General features: G+C 56.2%; 1 protein-coding gene across 4 annotated transcripts; it reads left to right on the top strand.

Annotated features, from left to right (window-relative positions):
- Positions 1–484: 484 nt before the first annotated feature.
- On the top strand, positions 485–18,548 carry BCAN (brevican). 4 transcript variants are annotated; one of them, XM_019953101.2, is made up of 14 exons: positions 487–678; positions 4,574–4,684; positions 5,374–5,748; positions 6,033–6,207; positions 6,494–6,621; positions 7,621–7,914; positions 9,962–10,195; positions 10,753–11,400; positions 14,805–14,912; positions 15,586–15,744; positions 16,348–16,430; positions 16,793–16,937; positions 17,528–17,718; positions 18,037–18,548. In XM_019953101.2, exons 2-14 carry the CDS (start codon positions 4,594–4,596, stop codon positions 18,142–18,144), a joined length of 2,739 nt encoding a protein of 912 aa, XP_019808660.2. In that variant the 5' UTR covers positions 487–678; positions 4,574–4,593; the 3' UTR covers positions 18,145–18,548. The 4 variants fall into 4 exon arrangements, 3 of the variants coding, with proteins under 3 accessions (XP_019808660.2, XP_070640758.1, XP_070640769.1); XM_070784657.1 differs by having other exon boundaries at positions 487–682; XM_070784668.1 differs by lacking the exon at positions 487–678 and adding an exon at positions 4,289–4,382.
- The last annotated feature ends 1,027 nt before the right edge of the window (positions 18,549–19,575 follow it).

Genomic DNA, 19,575 nt, shown 5'->3' with positions numbered 1-19,575 from the left:
AATCAGAGCTTCCTCCAGGGAGGTGGCTAAGGTCACTTGCACCTGATCCTGCCTCCAAAAAAGAGATTCCCTCCCCCACTTATACGTGTGATGTCTCTCCAGGAGCAAAGCCTCCCTCCCATTCTCCCTTCATCCTTTTCTCTACTGGCTGAGTCCCTCCTCCTCTCCCCCTGAAAAACGGGAAGTCCCTCCGACAGTCTAACTTCCATCCCTCCAGCTGCAACATCATCCTGTAGATCGCGAGCGCTCCCTGCCCGCCCCTTCTGCCTTCCCTCCCTCCCTCCCTACTCCAAGTCTTCGGCTTCTCATCCCCAGGACGATGTCCTACTTCGCTCGTCCTTGCTCTCGCGGCTGCCGCCGCCGGGAACCGATGCAGAGAAGGCAGCGGGTCGCGTGATCTTCCCGAGCCCCCCGCGTTCCCAGCCTGGGGGCAGGGGCGGCTTCGAGGAAGGGCGGGGCGGGGGCGGGGGGAAAGAAAGGGGGTTTTGTGCGGCGCCCAGCGGCCCGGCGCCCTCTTCCGAGAGTCTTGAGGGCCCAGCCTCTCCTCGCGCCCGCGCAGTCCCCGCCGCAGTCTCGGTTGCAGCTGCAGGACCGAGCCGTGGACCCAGAAGAGACCCCCAGAGGAGGGGGCAAACTTCGCGGTGCCTCACCCCCACCCCGGTCCTCAGTTGCCTGCCGGTAGGTGAGTGTGACGGCATCCCGGCCTCCCAGCTGGGAGGGAGAGAGAAGGGCGCTCCCGGCGGCTGCCCTGTGGTCTGCTGCCCCGACCCCTCAGCCTTTGCCTCCCGCGGCCCCGGCGCACTCACCCCACAGACCCCTGACACCTCGGCGAGGCCGGCTGTCGGCCAGCTCGGAGCGCCCACGGCCCCTGCTACCAATCCTGCCATCTCCAGCTCTGCCGCTGGCACCCCCATTGCTGCTTGCAGTCTAACCCGCAGCCCCCTCGAGTCCGCGAGCTCATGGGAACGCCCCTCTGGGTTCTCGCGTCTTCCCTGCTGCGGGCTCCAGTCCCAGCACTACGGCGGAGATTTCCGACCTTCATCCTCCGCCCCTGGGTACCCACGGTGCAGGCAGCAGCGCGGGAGGAGCCGGGGCGGGCCACCCTAGGGGTACCTCCTCGTAGCTCGCGCGACAGCCGACAGGAGCCTCTGTATTGGGTGGTCCTGGCGCCCACTGGAAATGGAATCCCAACTTACTCAATAAGTGACCTTGGGCAAATTAGTTGACCTCCCTGAACCTCGGATTCCTCATTGATGTAATGCCTAAAGAGTATTTTTCTTAAAGTTGAGGTTATACATGGAAAAGACTTCCCAGGTGGCACTAGTGGTAAAGAACTCGCCTGCCAATGCAGGAGACATGAGAGAGAAGGGTTCGATCCCTGGGTGGGGAAGATCCCCTGGAGGAGGGCATGGCAACCCACTCCAAAATTCTTGCCTGGAGAATCCCCTGGACAGAGGAGCCTGGCAGGCTGCAGTCCATGGGGTCGCAAACAGTCAGACAGGACTGGATGCAACTTAGCATGCACACAGGCATACATGGGAAGCATTTAGTTAAGAGGCCTGGCTCAGGTAGACAGTCCGAAACTGTCAGCTGGAATTCCAGTTAGCACTCCTGTTTTCCTTCCTAGCACTGCTTTTGGGCTGGGAAGCACTCCCCTCCCCCGTCAAGTACTTCCATACTCCCTTCCTATCAGAATAGCTCAGCCCACGGGGTTCTAACAGGACTAAGATTTGCCATCAATTTTATTAGCATCATTAGTATCTGTGTTATTCCTATTCCAGGTAATACAGTGAGATCAAGGGACACTGTTACCCACAGATCCACCCCAAGTATTACCAGTGCCTGTACTGTCATGGCTAACTTTGCCGTTGATAACAGCATCACCCACATTTCAGGTTTTATAATTCACAATAGCTCAGCTGGCGATGTTGCTAATCATATTATTAGTTGTGCTTCCAATAAATAAGCCTATTTTTTACAATGACTGCAATTACTCCTGTAGGCCCTGTTAAGGCCTCAATGATATTGTGTAGGTTCCTGTTGCCCCTCACAGGGCCTCAAAGGGGATAGCTGAAAGCTTCCCCCCTGAGGTGACCAAAGTTCTGGCCTCCTGTGCATCCCTGCTGACTCTGCTGAGCACTGGAGCTCAGTTCCTATGGGACAGACCTTGCACTGCCAGCTGGTGGACATTCAGCATGGAGATGGTGGGCACACACAGCCTGGTCTTGATTCTCTGTGGACTGGATTTATGAAGCCTGTGAGGGGATAGACATCCATCGTCAGACAGGAATGGTAATGTTGTAACATGAGGGAAGTTTCCCAAACAGCTGGGGAAACTCAACACAAGGGCAGAAATCCAGAAACTGGAGTGGAGGAATGGTGTGGCATCAGGGGAAGGGACAGGAAGAGTGCTGAGCTCCTGAGGTTAGAGATGGAGTGGTGTGTCCAGCTCTGGAGAATGAGAAGATGGAACGGAGGTGGGAGGATGTGTGGGATGGAGACTAAGGCTTGGATCCCTGAGTCTAAGTCTTGGACCAAAAGAGGGGATGCTTAAGTTTTCTCAGGACTTCTAGCTATTCCAGGAAGGGGCTGAGGTCCAAGCTTGGCGGGACTGGTGAGGGGGTAGGAGGTGTGCAGAACTCTCTGCTCCTAAGAACCACACAATCAGAGCCACCCTCCTGGCCTTGCTAATCAGTGACTCCCAATCCTGGAGGTAGGGGTGGGATACCCTCCATGATTCAGCACATCCAGGTCCTCATCAGCTTCAGACTTTCTCCCCTCATTCCCCCACCTACGTAACAGGGGTGAAAGGAGGTTCTAGGGTGTTGGTCCCAGAGTGGTTCCAACTATATGGGTTTCTGGGCCGCCCGTCAAAGAGCTGTGAGTAGCTCCAGCCCTAGCCCAGGGAGAGGGGAGGGAAGGCGCCAGAGAGCGGCCTAGCTCAGGACCTGGCACAGCTCAAAGGCATGGCAAAACAGTCTCCCAAGCACCCGGCAGGCACTGACTGTTCATGCCAAATGGTCCCCTCTCCAACCCCAGAAAGCAGTCCTCTCAAGTGCTCCCATGCCCAGAGCTGCTCCCAGCTTCCTCTGATTGGGTCCCAACAAGAACCTCCTCCCTCTCAAAGGTCAAAGAGAGGCTCTGGGTATCTGGCTCCTGCCATTCCACCCCCACCTCTGACCCTGAGGAAATGATGCCCAGCCACACTGGGGAAACGGAGATCACAGTGGTGGGGAGGCGTCCTTAGGAAGATCTGGGATCTTTGGGAGGATCTGGGAGAAGAGGGTAATTTCCTATCAGCTCAGGCTCAGGAAATGGGATATATATATATATATACAAGGGCAGAGCCTGATTGGTCAGGGAAGATGGGGAGTAGCCAGTGGGAAGAAGCCTGATGTCAAGGAAGTCTTGCTTATAGTCTAACCTTCATCTCTCCTGCTGCACCCCTGGCCTATTCCATGGCAGTTTGGGACTCCATGCTCTTTTGAGGCTAGGCCAACCATTAAAAATGAAGTTGGCTCTGCAGCCTTCCCTCCTTGGGGCACACTGGCCTGGTACTTGACTTGGTTTCACTGGGGACTCAGTTTCAACCCTATCCCTCTCTGAGCCCTTTCTCAATGTCCCACCCCCACCCATCCATTATGAGAGTGTAATAAGTGCCTTGAGATCTTCAGAGGAATAGTCTGAGTTCTCAGAGCTTCTGATGGCCAAGAGCAGATGGGAAATGGTCCCTCTCATTTATTCTCACACATCCCCCTTAGCCTGGTGCTGGAGTTGGGGGAGGAAGAGGCTGGATGGAGTCCAGACTAGCAGAGACAGGGGCTTTGTCCCAGCTGGTTTCTGAGCCAGGAGATCCGGTGGGAAAGCCCGTGCCAGGCAGAAAGGAAAGGCTGGGAAGGAGGGAGAAGGCAGCCAAGGAGGAGGGGGTGGAGGATGCTGGGGGGTAAAGAGAAGAGTTTCCTTATAAGTAATGGTGCAGTGTAGAGGGGGGAGGTCAAGGAGGGGTTAGACTGGAGAGAGCTGTACATTGCCTGGGTTTAGTCTAGGAAGTCTTCCTGGAGGAAGCTAGGGAGGAAGGTATAGGGAGGAAAAGTTGGATAGGTATTGTGGGAGGAGGAGGGTCCAAACAAGTCTGGCCCTGGGAGGACAGAGGGGACTCTAAGCATAATAGCATCTGCCATTATGCTATATGCCATAAGCACTTGTTGAGCTCTTACTGTATGCAGGGTTTATTTGTTTCTGTTGTTTTTCTTTTTTGATGGAATGCACTCTCAAAGCACATAGCCTCATCACAACCTGTGAAGTGGTAGTAATGGTGCTCCTTTACAAGTAAGAAAATAAAGGCTTAATGAGAGAATAAAGAACTTGCCTGAAGTCACATGGTGAGCTGACAGCACCCAGGTCTTGGTTCTGAATAAGAATCCCCTGGGGGGAGACAGGGATCAGAAGGAGTGTTAATAAATAGTGAGGTGGGGACAGTGGGCTCCTGGAGTCAGGATATGTATGATCCATGTGGATCCGGTGGGGAGTCAGAAGTCCATCCTGAGGTCTAATCCCATCTTTCCTCCTCCAGTCCCTCCCTCATCCTGCAGCATGGCCCCACTGTTCCTGCCCCTCCTGGCAACCCTGGTTCTGGCCTGGATCCCTGTGGCCTTGGCTGATGCTCTGGAAGGAGACAGCTCAGGTAAGTAACCCTACTCAGGGTCACGGTTTGTCTCCTACATCTCCCCTGTGGTAGGAAGGAGCCTCTTGTCCAGCCCTAAGCAACCTCTGTCAGCCTCGAGGGCCCAGGAATTGGGAGCACTGTGGGGGAGGGCCTATGCAGGGACACTTGAAAATCAGGGATGATTTGTGGGCCCTTGATAGGGTGATGGAATTTGGGGAGTAGGGCTGGGGTGGGGCACTAGGTACAAGGCTGTCGGTCTCTAGGGTGGAGGATGGGGGACCCTCCGGGACTATGAATGGGGCTGCGAGGCTGAACAGGGATGGAACTGGAAGAAATCCAGAAAGGGGCTCTGAAGGAACAGACTAGGGAAATTTTGAGAAGAGGGTTGCAGGACCCAGGGGTGAGGCTTGAGGACCCAGAGTGGGGCCCCGGAATCCTAGGGTGGTATTGGGAGGCTCTGGGGGCAAAACTAGCTGAGAGACTTTGTGGACGGGTCTGTCGACCCTGAGGGGTGGGCGTGAGGGACCTACAGGTGAGTTTGCAGGACTCAGCGGCCGGAGCCCTGAGTTCCTGGTTGGGGGCCGGGGGGCGGGGTTACGAAAACCCGAGGGCGGGGCGTTGGGATCCTGGGGCGGGGCTTAGAAACCCCGGGGTGGGGCGCGGTAGATTTACAACGCGAAGTTCCAGCCGGCTCCGCCCGTCCACAGAGGACAGGGCCTTCCGCGTGCGCATCGCGGGCGACGCGCCGCTGCAGGGCGTGCTGGGCGGCGCCCTCACCATCCCATGCCACGTTCACTACCTGCGGCCGTCGCCGAGCCGCCGGGCCGCGCAGGGCTCCCCGCGGGTTAAGTGGACCTTCCTGTCCGGCGGCCGGGAGGCCGAGGTGCTAGTGGCGCGGGGCCTACGCGTCAAGGTGAGCGAGGCCTACCGGTTCCGCGTGGCACTGCCTGCTTACCCGGCGTCACTCACCGACGTCTCCCTGGTGCTGAGTGAGCTGCGGCCCAACGACTCAGGCATTTACCGCTGCGAGGTCCAGCACGGCATCGACGACAGCAGCGACGCGGTGGAGGTCAAGGTCAAAGGTGAGAGGTCGGAGATGGAGAGGGTTCCCGGAGAAGGGGAGGGGAGCCCACTGTGTGGGACGGAAGCAGACGCCTAGAAGACGCAGACCGAACTGGAAAAGGAGTTTACCTCCTTTCTTTCTTCAGGCGGAGGAAAATTCTACCCACAGTCTAAATTAAGTCCCTCATGCTGTAGAGTGAGCACAATCTGGACTTTACCCTTTGTCTACAGGGGAGTGACAAGGAGAGTAAGGGGAAGTCAGTGTGCTGGGTGATCCCGCCTCAGGGTCCTCTCTGCCCCTCAGGGGTCGTCTTTCTCTACCGGGAGGGCTCTGCCCGCTACGCTTTCTCCTTCGCTGGGGCCCAGGAGGCCTGTGCCCGCATCGGAGCCCGAATCGCCACTCCGGAGCAGCTCTATGCCGCCTACCTCGGGGGCTATGAACAGTGTGACGCTGGCTGGCTGTCCGACCAGACCGTGAGGTGGGCTGGGGCTGTTGACCACGAATTTCTAGTTGTTTCTGAGGGGGCTATGGCTTCTGATTCTACCAGGGGCTGCCGGCTGCTGCCACAGGCGGGCCCTATAGGGCTCCCTGCCTGTGGGAGACGAAGTTGGTCTGCGGCGGGCGGGTTAGGACTGTGTGCTGGCGGGGATGCATTTCTGCAGAGCTGAGAAGACACTTGGCTGCACTGAAAGCAATGTGATTGGTGGGGGGCGGGGGTCACCACAGGACGGCTCCTGGTGAAGGCATTTGTACCTCCGCCCCAGGTATCCCATCCAGACGCCACGAGAGGCCTGTTATGGAGACATGGATGGCTTCCCTGGGGTCCGGAACTACGGAGTGGTCGACCCCGATGACCTCTATGATGTTTACTGTTATGCTGAAGAACTAAATGGTGATTGGGGGTGGGAGGTTCCCAGGGGAAGAGACCCCTCTCCAGGGCTGCCCTTAGGTCCTCCTGGGCCTCTGCTGGACCTTACCATACTGTGTTTAAGTGTGTAGCCAGGAGTAAGGGAAACAGTGTCCCTCTCTCCAAACGCTGTCATAGAGACAAGTCCAAACACTGTCATAGAGACAGGTTCACAGCCAAAGCCTCCAGACAGGTGGCTGAGATAGGAGATTGAGTTTGACTCTGCTGCCACCTGCTGTACATCTCTTTGGTGGATATCCAGTGTTAGTGGCTCAGTCGTGTCTGACTCTGCAACCCCATGCACTACTGGGCTCCTCTGTCCATGGGTTTCTCCAAGCAAGAATACTGGAGTGGGTAGCCATTCCCTTCTCCAGGGGATCTTCCTGATCCAGGGATCAAACCCCAGTCTCCCGCATTGCAGGCTGATTCTTTACCATCAGACCCACCAGAAGGTTCCATACATCCCTTTACGTTTTAGCATCTTTGAGCCTCAGTTTCCTTCCTTGCAGAATGAGGAAGTTGGGCCAGGTTCCTTTGAGTAGTAGTATCCATCCTAAGGTTCTGTCAATGGCATCCCACTCCAGTACTCTTGCCTGGAAAATCCCATGGACGGAGGAGCCTGGTAGGCTGCAGTCCATGGGGTCGCAAAGAGTCAGACACAACTGAGCGACTTCACTTTGACTTTTCACTTTCATGCATTGGAGAAGGAAATGGCAACCCACTCCAGTGTTCTTGCCTGGAGAATCCCAGGGACGGGAGAGCCTGGTGGGCTTCCGTCGATGGGGTCGCACAGAGTTGGACACCACTGAAGTGACTTAGCAGCAGCAAGGTTCTGTCAAGACTTTGATCCTGTGAAGTAGGACGATGGGCTCCATGTCACAGATGAGGAAACTGAGGCCCAGAGGAGCTTGCCCAGAGTCCCAGTGGGAGCCCCGGGTGGAAGGAGCTACCTTCCTGGTAACCCAGCCTCTTTTTCCTCCCCAGGAGAGCTGTTCCTGGGTGCCCCTCCAGACAAGCTGACCTTGGAGGAGGCGCGGACATACTGCCAGGAGCGGGGTGCTAAGATTGCAACCACCGGCCAGCTGTATGCAGCCTGGGATGGTGGCCTGGACCGCTGCAGCCCTGGCTGGCTGGCTGATGGCAGTGTGCGCTACCCCATCGTCACCCCCAGCCAGCGCTGTGGTGGGGGCCTCCCTGGTGTCAAGACTCTCTTCCTCTTCCCCAACCAGACTGGCTTCCCCAACAAGCACAGCCGCTTCAACGTCTACTGCTTCCGAGGTGAGCCCACTCCCTTGCAGAGGCTGAGACCAACCTCAGGCAGTCAGAGTCGAGCCCTCCAGTTCCACCCTGGCCCTGACCAGTTTCTCCTGGGTCTTTGCCATTTGCCTCCTGGTGCTGCGGGTGGTGCCCTCTGACTTGGTCTGTGTGGCCTCAAGGAGGGCTCACCTCTCTGCATTGCCTAAACTGCCCCCTCTCCCCTATTGGGCTGCCAATCATGTCTCCATCTCTGGTCAGCTCATGAACAGAGCAGAGATGACCAACATTCTCTGAATCCAAGGAATGATCCACTTCACTTAACCAAATAGCCTCCAGAGCCCTCAGCAGGGTTTCCAGAGCCTTCAGCTTAAGCTTGAAGGTATCAACTCTTTAACACCAAATACTGATGGACAGATGTAATCCCCTACCCCTCACAGGGAGCAGATCCTTAAGGACAGTTGGGTGTAGAGACAGCTTCCTGCCCACGTCTTATATTGAGAGCTAGAGGAGAGGCACAGGGCCCAGGCCAAGGGTGACTGACAGTTAGGGAGGCATTGCCGTAGAGTATCTGAGTCCTTGCCCCAGCTGGGAGCCTTCAGTAGTACTGGTACTTTAGTTGTACTAATACTGGTATTTCTGCTGGAGGCAGAAATGGTGGTAGAAGAAACAGTCTTTACCCTCAGGGAGCCCCTAGTCTGAAGGAGGAAGATGCAACTGCTGCCATGGGAGCCCCGAGTCTGACTGAAGACAAGATGTCTCACTCCCAGCATGAGGAAAGACTGGGAGAAAAGCTTTACTTCCACTGGGACTGATCTCCAGACAGCTTTGGCCTGAGGCTGGGTGGAGTAGGAAAGTCAAGTCCACAGGAAGACAGGTCCATCTGAATAGGCTTACTGGAACATGGATAATGGTGATGATGATAATTATAATAACAGTAGCTAACACTTCTAACACTGATTGTAATTATATGCCAAGCACTATTCTGGGATGAAATGGAAAGAGGAACTGAATCAGGAGATGGAGCTAGGGAGGAGGATGACTAGAGTGGGGAGCAGGTGGGGACAGAAGCAGCCTAGGGCACAGGTTAGCTTGTCGGTATGCTGCTGCTGCTGCTAAGTCGCATCAGTCATGTCTGACTCTGTGCGACCCCACAGACGGCAGCCCAACAGTCTCCTCTGTCCATGGGATTCTCCAGGCAAGAGTACTGGAGTGGGTTGCCATTGCCTTCTCCGTCTGGTATGAGCAGGTGACAAAGGCAGGCAGGACATGCTGTCCTGTGCTGTCTGGCTGAGCAAGGACAGCCCCCAGGGCTTTTCTTAGCCCAATTCCACCTTCCCTTCACTGGTTTTCTGCTCTTGGTTCCCTTCCCCAGAGACAAGTCAATTCATTCTAAAAATCTGGTTATTTGAAGAGAGCAGGTCCTGAAATGATAGGTCTGCTCATCCTTTGCCCTTTTGCCCCAACACTGAGATCGTCTGGTGGTGATGGTGGAATGTCCTTCCTGTTCTCTGTCCTTCAGCTCTCCTGTGGTGATGGCAGCCTGTCCCCATCCATTTCTAAAGTCTTGGAATGACTGGGATCCCTCACATCTTGCCCCAAACCCAGGGTCCCACAGTGCTGAGGCCATTCTGTTCATCCTTCTGTCTCCAAGGGATGGCTTCTCTCCTGAGCCTTTCTTTACCAGTCTGTCTAAAGTAGTACTTCCCATCTCCTTACTCTGCTGAATTGTTCTTTAGATGGTAAAGTTATAATGTATGTTTAATTGCTTATCTGTATCTAGAATATAATAATAGGGGCAGAAATCATACTATTTGGCTCTGCACTCCGTCCTCAGTGCCCAGGAGATTGCTTGGCATGGTACATAGTGGACACTTGATTAATGCTTGAGGAATGAGTGATGAAGTCCTGGGGTGCTCCCTGGGCCCCATGAGTGCTTCACAGAGAGGATGAGAGAGAATTAAGAGAATTCCATGATCTCTCAGTCTAACCCAGAGCCCTCACATGCAGGCATGGGCTGGGGGGAGAGCCACCTCTCTAACCTCCCACTGGCACTTTCCTTCTGCCACAGACTCTGCCCAGCCTTCTGCCATCCCTGAGGCAGCCAACCCAGCCTCTGACCTGGCCTCTGATGCACTGGAAGCCATTGTCACAGTGACTGAGACCCTGGAGGAACTGAAGCTGCCCCAGGAAGCTGTGGAAAGCGAGTCCCGAGGAGCCATCTACTCCATCCCCATTATAGAGGATGGAGGTGGTGGGAGCTCCACTCCAGAAGACCCAGCAGAGGCCCCTAGAACCCTCCTAGGTAACTCAAGTCTCTCATCCTGGGGGTGTCTTTGCCTGGAAGAAGTTAGAGGCAGAAGGGGCCGGCCTGGGCTGAGGCCGGGGTTGTCCCCACTGTGGCTCTGCCCTCTCAACAGCACAGTAGTGCAAGGCACCGCCCTTGTCCCTCTGCCAACCTTTGCCTTTCCAGCAGAGCCCACTCCCAAATGGCTAGATCTGGAGATGCCTGGACTAAGAAGCTGCCCTTTGGGAAGGCAGGATCTCCTTTCTTTGGTCCCTCCTCCCCATCACCTATCCAAAATAAACAGAATTTTAACAGACTGGTAGAGGGAGATGCAACCACCAGGTTTTCCTGGACTAATGACACCTCACAGAGCCTTCTCAAGTGTTGCCTTAATATTACAACTCCGGTTGAAATTCTTCTGGTTCAGAGCAAAGACAATTCCTCCCCAGGGCAGCCTCTCGCCTCTCCCCCAGGGCTCACCCTCCCCAGCCCCACTTGTCCACCGCTTCCCCTTCCTTCTTCCTGTCCTCTGGCGGGTGCTGTCCCTGGTGCTGAATCATCTGTGCTTTGCCTAGAATTCGAAACCCAATCCATTGTGCCTCCATTGGGGTCCTCAGAAGAGGAAGGCAAGGTGTTGGAGCAAGAAGAGAAATACAGGGGTGAAGAAGAGAAAGAAGAGGAAGAAGAAGAGGAGGAGGTGGAGGATGAGGCCCTGTGGGCCTGGCCCAGTGAGCTCAGCAGCCTGGACCCAGAGGCCCCTCTCCCCACTGAGCCCGTTCCAGAGGAGTCACTCACCCAGGCATCGCCTCCAGTGAGGGCTGCCCTCCAGCCTGGTGTATCACCACCACCCTATGATGAGCCAGAGGCTCCCAGGCCTCCAAGGGTCCTTGGACCACCCACCAAGACCCTGCCCACTCCTAGGGAGGGGAACCTGGCATCCCCCCCACCTTCCACTCTGGTTGGGGCAAGAGAGATAGAGGAGGAGACTGGGGGTCCTGAGCTCTCTGGGGCCCCTCGAGGAGAGAGTGAGGAGACAGGAAGCTCCGAGGATGCCCCTTCCCTGCTTCCAGCCACACGGGCCCCTGGGGATACCAGGGATCTGGAGACCCCCTCTGAAGAGAATTCCAGAAGAACTGTCCCAGCAGGGACTTCAGTGCGTGCCCAGCCAGTGCTGCCCACTGACAGTGCCAGCCGTGGTGGAGTGGCCGTGGCCCCCTCATCAGGTAACTTTGCCCAAGGCTCAGCCTCCCTCCTTCTCCTCCTCCTCTTCCTCCCCCTGCAGCTCTGGATCACCTGACCCATAGTCCTTTAACCCACCATTGCCCCTTTGCCTTCATTCTCCTACCCACCTCCACCTGCAGGCTTCCAGTCCTGGATGCCCCACTTTGTGACTACCATCCCAGCTCTCTGACTTCTCACCCTATAACCCCCAACTCCGTGACTCCCACCCTGTGACCTCTCCCTGTTTCTGGAATCCTCACTGTGACCCCCAGCCCCACCACCAACCACCTGGAACTTTTTCCTAGCCTCAGTTCTCTACCTGTGACTCACATCTCACTGGCCCCACAGAGCACCCTCAGGCCTTGCTCAGTGGGTGCCCTCACAGCCTTTTGCATTCTTCAAGGCCCAGGCCCATCCCCTGCTGCCTCCTCCCCATCCTGTATGCCTCTTCCCTTCAGCTGCCTCCCACTGGTATCAGGGAAGCCTGGAGTCCCGTTCCCACCCCTCAACCTTTGGGGTCCAGGAGAGCCCTTATCCCCACAGAGCCTTAAGCAACTACTTCTATGAAGTACTTTTTTCAACTGTTTCATGGAAACAAGCCTTGGAAATAAATCTCTATTAAACTGCTTTATAACCAGAACTCTGGCACCCTCTGTCTCCACCCCCAGCTGTTTGCCCCTTTCATCCCATGGATTTGTGTGCTGGGTAGCTCTTTGGTGCTTCTTGTGGTTCCATCTCTGTCTCTGTCTCTCTCTCTCTCTCCCTGGGTCTTTGTGTGTCTTTGTGCCTCTTCCTTTTCCATCTTCAGCCTGCACCCTTTCCTGTCCTACTGGTCTAACAGCCCCTTGCTGTTTCTTCATGCTCTCCTCAGGCTTGTCTCTGCCTTCCTTCCTGTCCCCTGACATCTACACATTACCCCAGAGAAGTCTGTCTCTCAGTCTGTGGGCGTGCTGGGAGTTGTGTTCCCTCACTTCTGACAGGGAGAAACCTCTGCAGCCCAGAGTGTGTGCATGTGTGTGTGTGTGCGTGTGCGCACATGTGTGTGTATATGTCCCTTTGTATTCACTTCTGATCCAGCCTCTTGGCTCCCATCTAGAGCCGCACACACAGGGTCCTGACAGAGAGAGCCCATCCTAGCGTGGAGGCCGTTTCCTGGCATCCAGGTGCCCCAAGAGCCTGTTCCCCTCCCGCAAACATCCACGGGGGTTAGAATCTCACTTTCATGCCCATGATCTCTCCCTCCTCCACTAACTCCTGTGCTAATGACTACCCTCACCCGCTATTTTACCCTCCCTGAACCCAAAGGATCTCAAAGTTGCTAATGCTGGAGAAGACACAGATCAGCAAGGGAAGATGGAAAGTGTGGAGGGAGGGGGAATGGGGAGTTAGGTTTTGGGGTCTGAGACCAAGAAGCCCTACCTATTCAGTGAAGGCTGAATTTCCACATGGAGATGTCTGGAGAAGGCTGGGATCCTCCTAGTCCCAGGACCACTCTTCTAGATGGTCCAGGGTGGGCTCAGGGTCTCTGCATCACACCTAGGCTCATGCATTTTGACTACTGGCTCCCTGCCCAGCTGGCCTTGGAGTACAGTGCTGCACTGGGCGGGAAGGGGCTTTGGTGGGAGAGGAGCACCATTGGAAGTATCTGTGGTGTCTTAGTTACACCACCTGGGGGATGAGTGAGTGGTCCTCCAGCCCGCTATTGCAGCAGGAAGGCAGGGATAACTTTCTGAGTGTGTATAATAGTTGATCCAAAAGGGGTGGGGGGATGGGAATACCAGAAAGTCTTGAGAAGTTCCTTCACCAACAACACAGCTTCCCCTCCTGGTCAGGTTCTGCCACTCACAGCCAGGGAGAGGGAACTTTGGCTTGGGTGGGACTCCACAGACCCAAGTTTGAGGGTCTTTGTCCACCAGGATTGGAGGGTTGGGCAGAGAGGACCCCAGGGGGAGCAGAAAAGTGTGAGGAATGGAAAGGGAGTTCAGGACTCCTACCTTGTGTAGGACCTAGTGCTTAAGGAGTTAAGTAAAACACCTCCCCTCCTTGCTTCACCCTGGGAGGCAGCAACACCAGATTGGAAGAAACTGTTGGCAGAAAGGGTGATGACAGGGAGTGTGGTGCTGGAACAGCTGATTCATTTTACCCAGAACAGCTAGGTCATCCCAGAAAAATTCTTTGAACCAACTCCAGCTCCTCCTCCCCCCACCTCTGCTCTGATCCCCACCAGGCAGTGGGATCTCGGGCCAGAGTGAAGCATTGTGGGCCCTGGCCTTGGCCTCCAAGAGTGGATGGCATGGTCTGAAGGTCCCGCCCCAAGCTGGGCTGAGAACCCTGACCTGTCCTGTCAGTCTGTGAGCTCATCTTCTCCCGGTCCTCTGGAACAGAAAGCAGTCGAATTTGTCAGCCCCTTCAGCACCCAGGCCCAGCGTAGGGGCAGCCACCCAGCATCCTGAGAGAGAGTGCAGAAAAGGAGGCAGATGGCCTAGCCAGCTGGAGCTGGACCTAGATAACAGATTGCAGGCCTTCAGGGTAGTGTGTTAGTCCAAGAAGACTGCCTGGAGGAGAGGGAACCAGAAGGAAGGAGTTGAAAGGGTTTCTAGGCTGGGGGAACCTTCAGAAGGCCCCAAGTGGAGGGGGAAAGGGGAGTCTGGTGAGTGGGGAGAGTCTGAAGAGATAAGGAGGAGAGGCAGAGGTTGGATGATGTTGAGAGACTGTGGAGCCAGTGCTGCAAGACAGGGGGAGCTACTGGGCTCCATTCCTGGGATGGGTTGGGGGCAGTGGGGAAGGAGAGGGCATAGAGTGAGGGAAGTACATTGGATCTTCCCCCAGCAGCTTCTGGGCATGACTCTGCCCAGTGGACAGCAGGGGGAGCCAGGTTAGCTCCCTCCCGGACCACCCCAGTATCAGGTCTCAGAAGCAGTAAAGGGCAGGTCAGAACTCACTGTTCCTATGGTGACTGTCCTCTCCTTCAGTTCCACCTAGCCTATCTAAACTACCCAGAATCATGCTAAGACCTGGAGCAATGACAGGGGCTGGGGGACTAAACTCTAGACCTAGAGAAGTAAAGTGACCATCTCAATGTCACCCAGCAGAGCCAGAAGCTAGGTAAGAGTCCAGGGTGCATGACTAACAGCCTGATATCTTTCCCCTTGGTGGAGTTATACCCTGAGAGCTTTCCTGGACACATCCCCTTGGTCCCGTTAGAACCCACACTGGCAGGCATAACGATGACCAGCATAGGACTGAGCCAGTGCTGAAACAGTGAGGAGAGGAGAAACCCAGAACTCAGGCTTCAGGGAGAACATTGAGGACGCTGTGACAGCCCCCAGGACAAGGGAGTCAGAGCTGGAGGGCTGGCTGCAGAGCTGTGCTCCCCTGCCCCCCCACCTCACTTCTCTCCCCTCAGGTGACTGTGTCCCCAGCCCCTGCCACAATGGCGGGACATGCTTGGAGGAGGAGGAGGGGGTCCGCTGCCTGTGTTTGCCTGGCTATGGGGGGGACCTGTGCGATGTTGGTGAGTGTGTTGAGGGGCTGTGGTTGGGGGATCTCTGAAGCCTAGGCCCTGCCACAGTGCACTGGTTCTGGGGGAGGGGGGCGGAGGGGGAAGGGGACACTTCCCCTGTGGACCTGTCATTAGTGAACCTCCATTTGTTGTCCTTGCTCTTGGACACACCGCGCGCCTGGCGGGATCTCGGTTCCCTACCAGGGATGAACTCAGGCCTCCTGCAGTGGAAACGCAGATAATGAATTACCATTTTAGACAAATCACATAACTTCTCCGAGGCCTACCCTCAATTTCCTTATCTGTTAAGTGGAACCAAAAACGACTCTCTCGGGGAGTCTGTGAGCCTGGAATTTGGCAGGCACACTCAGTACTTGTCGGTCTCCATTCTCCTGGGAGGAGAGGAAGGTTCGGCTTTTCTTTCGGATGGCGGATGGCAGAGACCCAGGTCGGGACTCCAGCCTTCACCCTGGTCTCTCGCTGCAGAGAAGGAAGGCATCAGGGCCGCCCTGCACGAGGCCCCTCCAGCTCCTAAGCGGGCGCTCGCTCTTGGGCGCGCCCTCCTGCCCTCAGGCCCGCCCCTCGGTCTGCGGCGGTGGGAGGAGCCCAGTCTCCCTGTCTGGGGACCCAGCCTCTCAGAGTTCTGGGGTCCTCCCCATAAGCTGCCTGCCCTTCTGTGTCCCAGGCCTCCACTTCTGCAGCCCCGGTTGGGACGCCTTCCAGGGTGCCTGTTACAAGCACTTTTCTGCCCGAAGGAGCTGGGAGGAGGCGGAGAACAAGTGCCGGATGTACGGCGCGCACCTGGCCAGCATCAGCACGCCGGAGGAACAGGACTTCATCAACAGTGGGCTGGGGACAGGGAGGGAGGCGACCCTCGCCACCTGTTCTCTCATCCACACATTCCCTCACTCATCAGTCAGTCAGTTAAAGAGTGTGTTATTAACTCCCTTATACGTTCATTCAGGTACTCACTACTTGGTTTACCTCATCCATTCATTCACTTTTCCTTCCTGTCTCCCTCCTTCCCACTCCACACGTGGGCAGTGGGGCTTCTGGCAGAGGAGGGCTGAGAAGTACGCAGAAAACACACCTGCATAAGCCTGGTGGTTCCTTGGGGGCTCGTTTATAATCGCTCCCCACCTCCCTGGCTCTCCTGCCTCCATCTACTCTCCCCGACTCTGGCGCTGTTGAAAGTTTTTACTTTTTCCAGACTTTCCCTTTTCTAGCCCTAGTGGTATTTTTCCTCTTCCTTCACCCCTACGCCCCTGTCTTCCTTCCTGCCGTGTGCAGAGGTTGGAGGGAGAAATAAGGATACCGGGAAGGGTGGATTTGGGGCTGCGGGGACTTGGCCCGCTAGCGCCCACAGACCGCTCAGTGACGGGGAATGGCCGCCCTCTGCTGGCAGCAAAGCTCACTGCACACTTTCGTCTCTGCGGTTGTCCCCCAGATCGATACCGGGAGTACCAGTGGATCGGGCTCAATGACAGGACCATCGAAGGGGATTTCCTGTGGTCAGATGGCGTCCCCCTGGTGAGAGGTTCCGACCACCCCTCACGTGGTCTAGGTCGTTTCTTCGAAGCACTTCTACCCTCCACCCCCAGTGACCCCCATCTCTCCGTCTCCTTTTCTTGGCCCTGTGCCTTTCCCTCTTCCTGGCCCTTCTTCCTTGTGTCCCCTTCTCTTTTCTTCTCATCTGGTTCCCATTACCCCTACCCCCAAATCCCCTGACATTTTTTCCCTTTGGGGTCCCCTACTCCCCACCCCTCTAGCCTTCCCTCTCTTGGTGCCCCTCCTCGACCCCCTTCTCCTCAAGCCCTCCAGGTCCATTCCTCCTCGTACTCCTGGTGCTGGAGCTCCTCATTACCTCCTGCATCCTCCCCCTGCCCTCCCAGCTCTATGAGAACTGGAACCCTGGGCAGCCAGACAGCTACTTCCTGTCCGGAGAGAACTGCGTGGTTATGGTGTGGCACGATCAGGGACAATGGAGTGATGTTCCCTGCAACTACCACCTGTCCTACACCTGCAAGATGGGGCTGGGTGAGGGCAGGCAAGAGGGAGGAGAGGTGGGGGCCAGGGAATCCTGGAACTGATGTGTGTGCAGGAGGAGAGTGCAAAACTACACTGAGGAATCGGAAGTGTGCCCCAGGCTGTGAGCAAGGGAGGGATAACAAATTAGACAGGCTCACTAGGAACCCCTGCTCTTTTAAACGGTTCTATTATTTTATTTGGTTTTGGCCGCGCTGGGTCTTTGCTGTGCGGGCTGTGCTCCAGTTGCGGTGAGGGGGCCGCTCTCTACTGGCAGTGCAGGAGCTCTGTGGTGGCTTCCCTTGTTGCGAAGCACAGGCTCTTGGCGCCCGGCTTCCGTACTTGCGGCTCCTGGGTTCTGGAGCACAGGCTCAGTAGTTGTGGTGAACTTAGTTGCTCCACAGCATTTGGGACCTTCCCGGATGAGGGATCAAGCCCCTGTCTCCCGCCCGGGCAGGCGGTTCGCTGCCGCTGAGCCCGCAGGGAAGCCCTTCCACCGCCCCCTCTCTGTATGTCAGCTCGTGGCCTACTCCTCTCCTCCATCCCAGCTCTGGGGACTGCTCGAGCCGGGCTCCCAGTTCCTGACTGTGTTCTCCCTGCAGTGTCCTGTGGGCCCCCACCAGAGCTGCCCCTGGCTGAAGTGTTTGGCCGCCCACGGCTGCGCTATGAAGTCGACACAGTGCTTCGTTACCGGTGCCGGGAGGGGCTGACCCAGCGCAACCTACCATTGATCCGCTGCCAGGAGAATGGTCGCTGGGGGCTTCCCCAGATCTCCTGTGTGCCCCGCAGGCCTGTGAGTGTCAGGAGGAGAAAGGTGGGAGACACTAGCCCATATTGCCTTGGGCTCTCCTAGCTCTGCCCATCGCTGGCTAGGTAAACTTGGAGTCATCACTACCGCTCTCTGGGGCACAGAGGAGGTGGGCTGAATGCTCTTGGGGTCCCCTTCAGCGCTGCTGTCTGAGAATATGCAGCCACAGTCTGGGCTCTTAAGGGCTGAGCCAGGGAGAGTATTTTGATGAGATCAGAGGTCAAGGAGCAAGAACAGGAGAGGGCAGACTCTGAGAAAAGACAAGGAGCCCAAGGGTGGAGGGTGAGTGTGTGTCTTTCCCAGGCTCGAGCTCTGCGCCCAGTAGAGGCCCAAGAAGGACGTCAGTGGAGGCTCGTGGGGCACTGGAAGGCACGGCTGAATCCCTCTCCCAATCCTGCTCCAGGTCCCTAAGGGGCAAAGCCCCAGGCACTGCCCTCTGCCACCAAGCCTCCCTAGACCCATGCTCTCCACCACGGGAAGTGACAGCATGAGAGGGGTGCAGCTGAAGTCCACATGGTAGTGCCCAGAGGGGCTTCTGGGAAATACTGGGTTGGCCAAAAATTCGTTTGGCTTTTTCTGTAACATCAATATCTGGGTGTCTCCAGTCCTGCCTTAGGCCCTCTCCCTCCTATTCTGGGCCTCAGGGCCTTGAGTAGGTCTCTAAGTGCCTCAACTGCCCTCTCCTTGCCAGCCATCCTGTCCCCTCCATTCCCCTGGAGGCCCCTGTACCCACTCATTCTGTTTCCCAAGAGAATGGGTTTGCAGGATGGGGTACCTGTAAAACAAGCAGAAAATAAAGCTGCATTTGAGCCCAAGCAAGTCTGATGCCTGTGTGTGTGTGTGTGTGAGTGTGTGTGAAAGAGAGAGAAAAAAGTGGAGTTGGGCCGGGCCTTACAGGATATAGACCTTCTGTATTTGTTAGTTTCTGAAGGTCAGTGAAGTCAAGATGTCAGTGGATATGAGTTCATGGCACAGAATAGTCCAGTGTTTATGGAATGAATGAAACACAGGGTTTGGGAAACAGCGTAAGGATATTTGGAAGAAGCTGGAGTGCCCAGTGTCCAGTAAAGCAGACTGGAGTTCAGTCTGGGGAGAAAGGGGCTGAGGGTTCAGAGAGGAAGAGAGGTGGGTGCCTGGTGTCCCCGTTCTGAGGTTCTAGAGGGGAGTTCTCGCAAGGAGAGTGAGCGTGAAGGGAACGAAGGGGGTTACACTTCAAGCAGGCCTATTCCAGCAGGAGGAGAGATGCAGGAACAAGAAAACAAGCACAGAGAAGAGATTCCCCAGCCTTGCGGCGGGCTGGGCTCTGGGGAATGACCTGCGAGGCCCATAGGCAGTGGCCAGCAGATGGCGCTGCGGCTGCAGGCAAGTCGGCCTGAGCGTGCCTGTGCGCGCGTGCGTGGGTGGAGCCAACCTGTAGGAGTCCCAGGGTACCGCCAGGGGGCGCCGGCGATCTGTCTTTCTGAGGAGCGCCCTGGGAAGAGAAGCGGGGCGGCTGGCTGCGGGGCTAGGGACAGGGGGAGGGTAGGACTTCCGGCCAGGCTGAGCTGGCCCTGGGGTCTGTGAGTCAGCGGAGAATGAGATGATGAGGTCATTCTCTGAACACTGAAAAGAGAATGACCGGCTGTGTGTGTGCCTCATCGCAGTGCACTGAATTGTGCCTTGTGCCTCCTGGTGAAAGTGTGTGTCAGGGTGCCGTCTGACTTCCTGATGGGGATGAATCTTATTGCTGCAGTTCCCCACACTTGGCCACACTCATGAATACACGTGTGCACACCGTCGTGTGTACACACTTCTGCTTGTGCCCACTGTTGCACCACATTCACACAAGCAGGCATTTCTTAT

The sequence above is a fragment of the Bos indicus genome, chromosome 3, assembly GCF_029378745.1.
Source record: "Bos indicus isolate NIAB-ARS_2022 breed Sahiwal x Tharparkar chromosome 3, NIAB-ARS_B.indTharparkar_mat_pri_1.0, whole genome shotgun sequence".
Lineage (NCBI taxonomy): Eukaryota > Metazoa > Chordata > Mammalia > Artiodactyla > Bovidae > Bos > Bos indicus.
The sequence above is the reverse complement of the archived record's forward strand: the minus strand, read 5'-3'. Positions and strand labels throughout refer to the sequence as shown.

Coding starts and splice junctions, on each gene's coding strand:
- BCAN (XM_019953101.2), top strand. CDS start 4,594: ATGGCCCCACTGTTCCTGCCCCTCCTGGCAACCCTGGTTCTGGCCTGG. Junction 15,745..16,347: donor GGAACAGGACTTCATCAACA/GTGGGCTGGGGA, acceptor GTTGTCCCCCAG/ATCGATACCGGGAGTACCAG. Junction 16,431..16,792: donor GGTCAGATGGCGTCCCCCTG/GTGAGAGGTTCC, acceptor CTGCCCTCCCAG/CTCTATGAGAACTGGAACCC.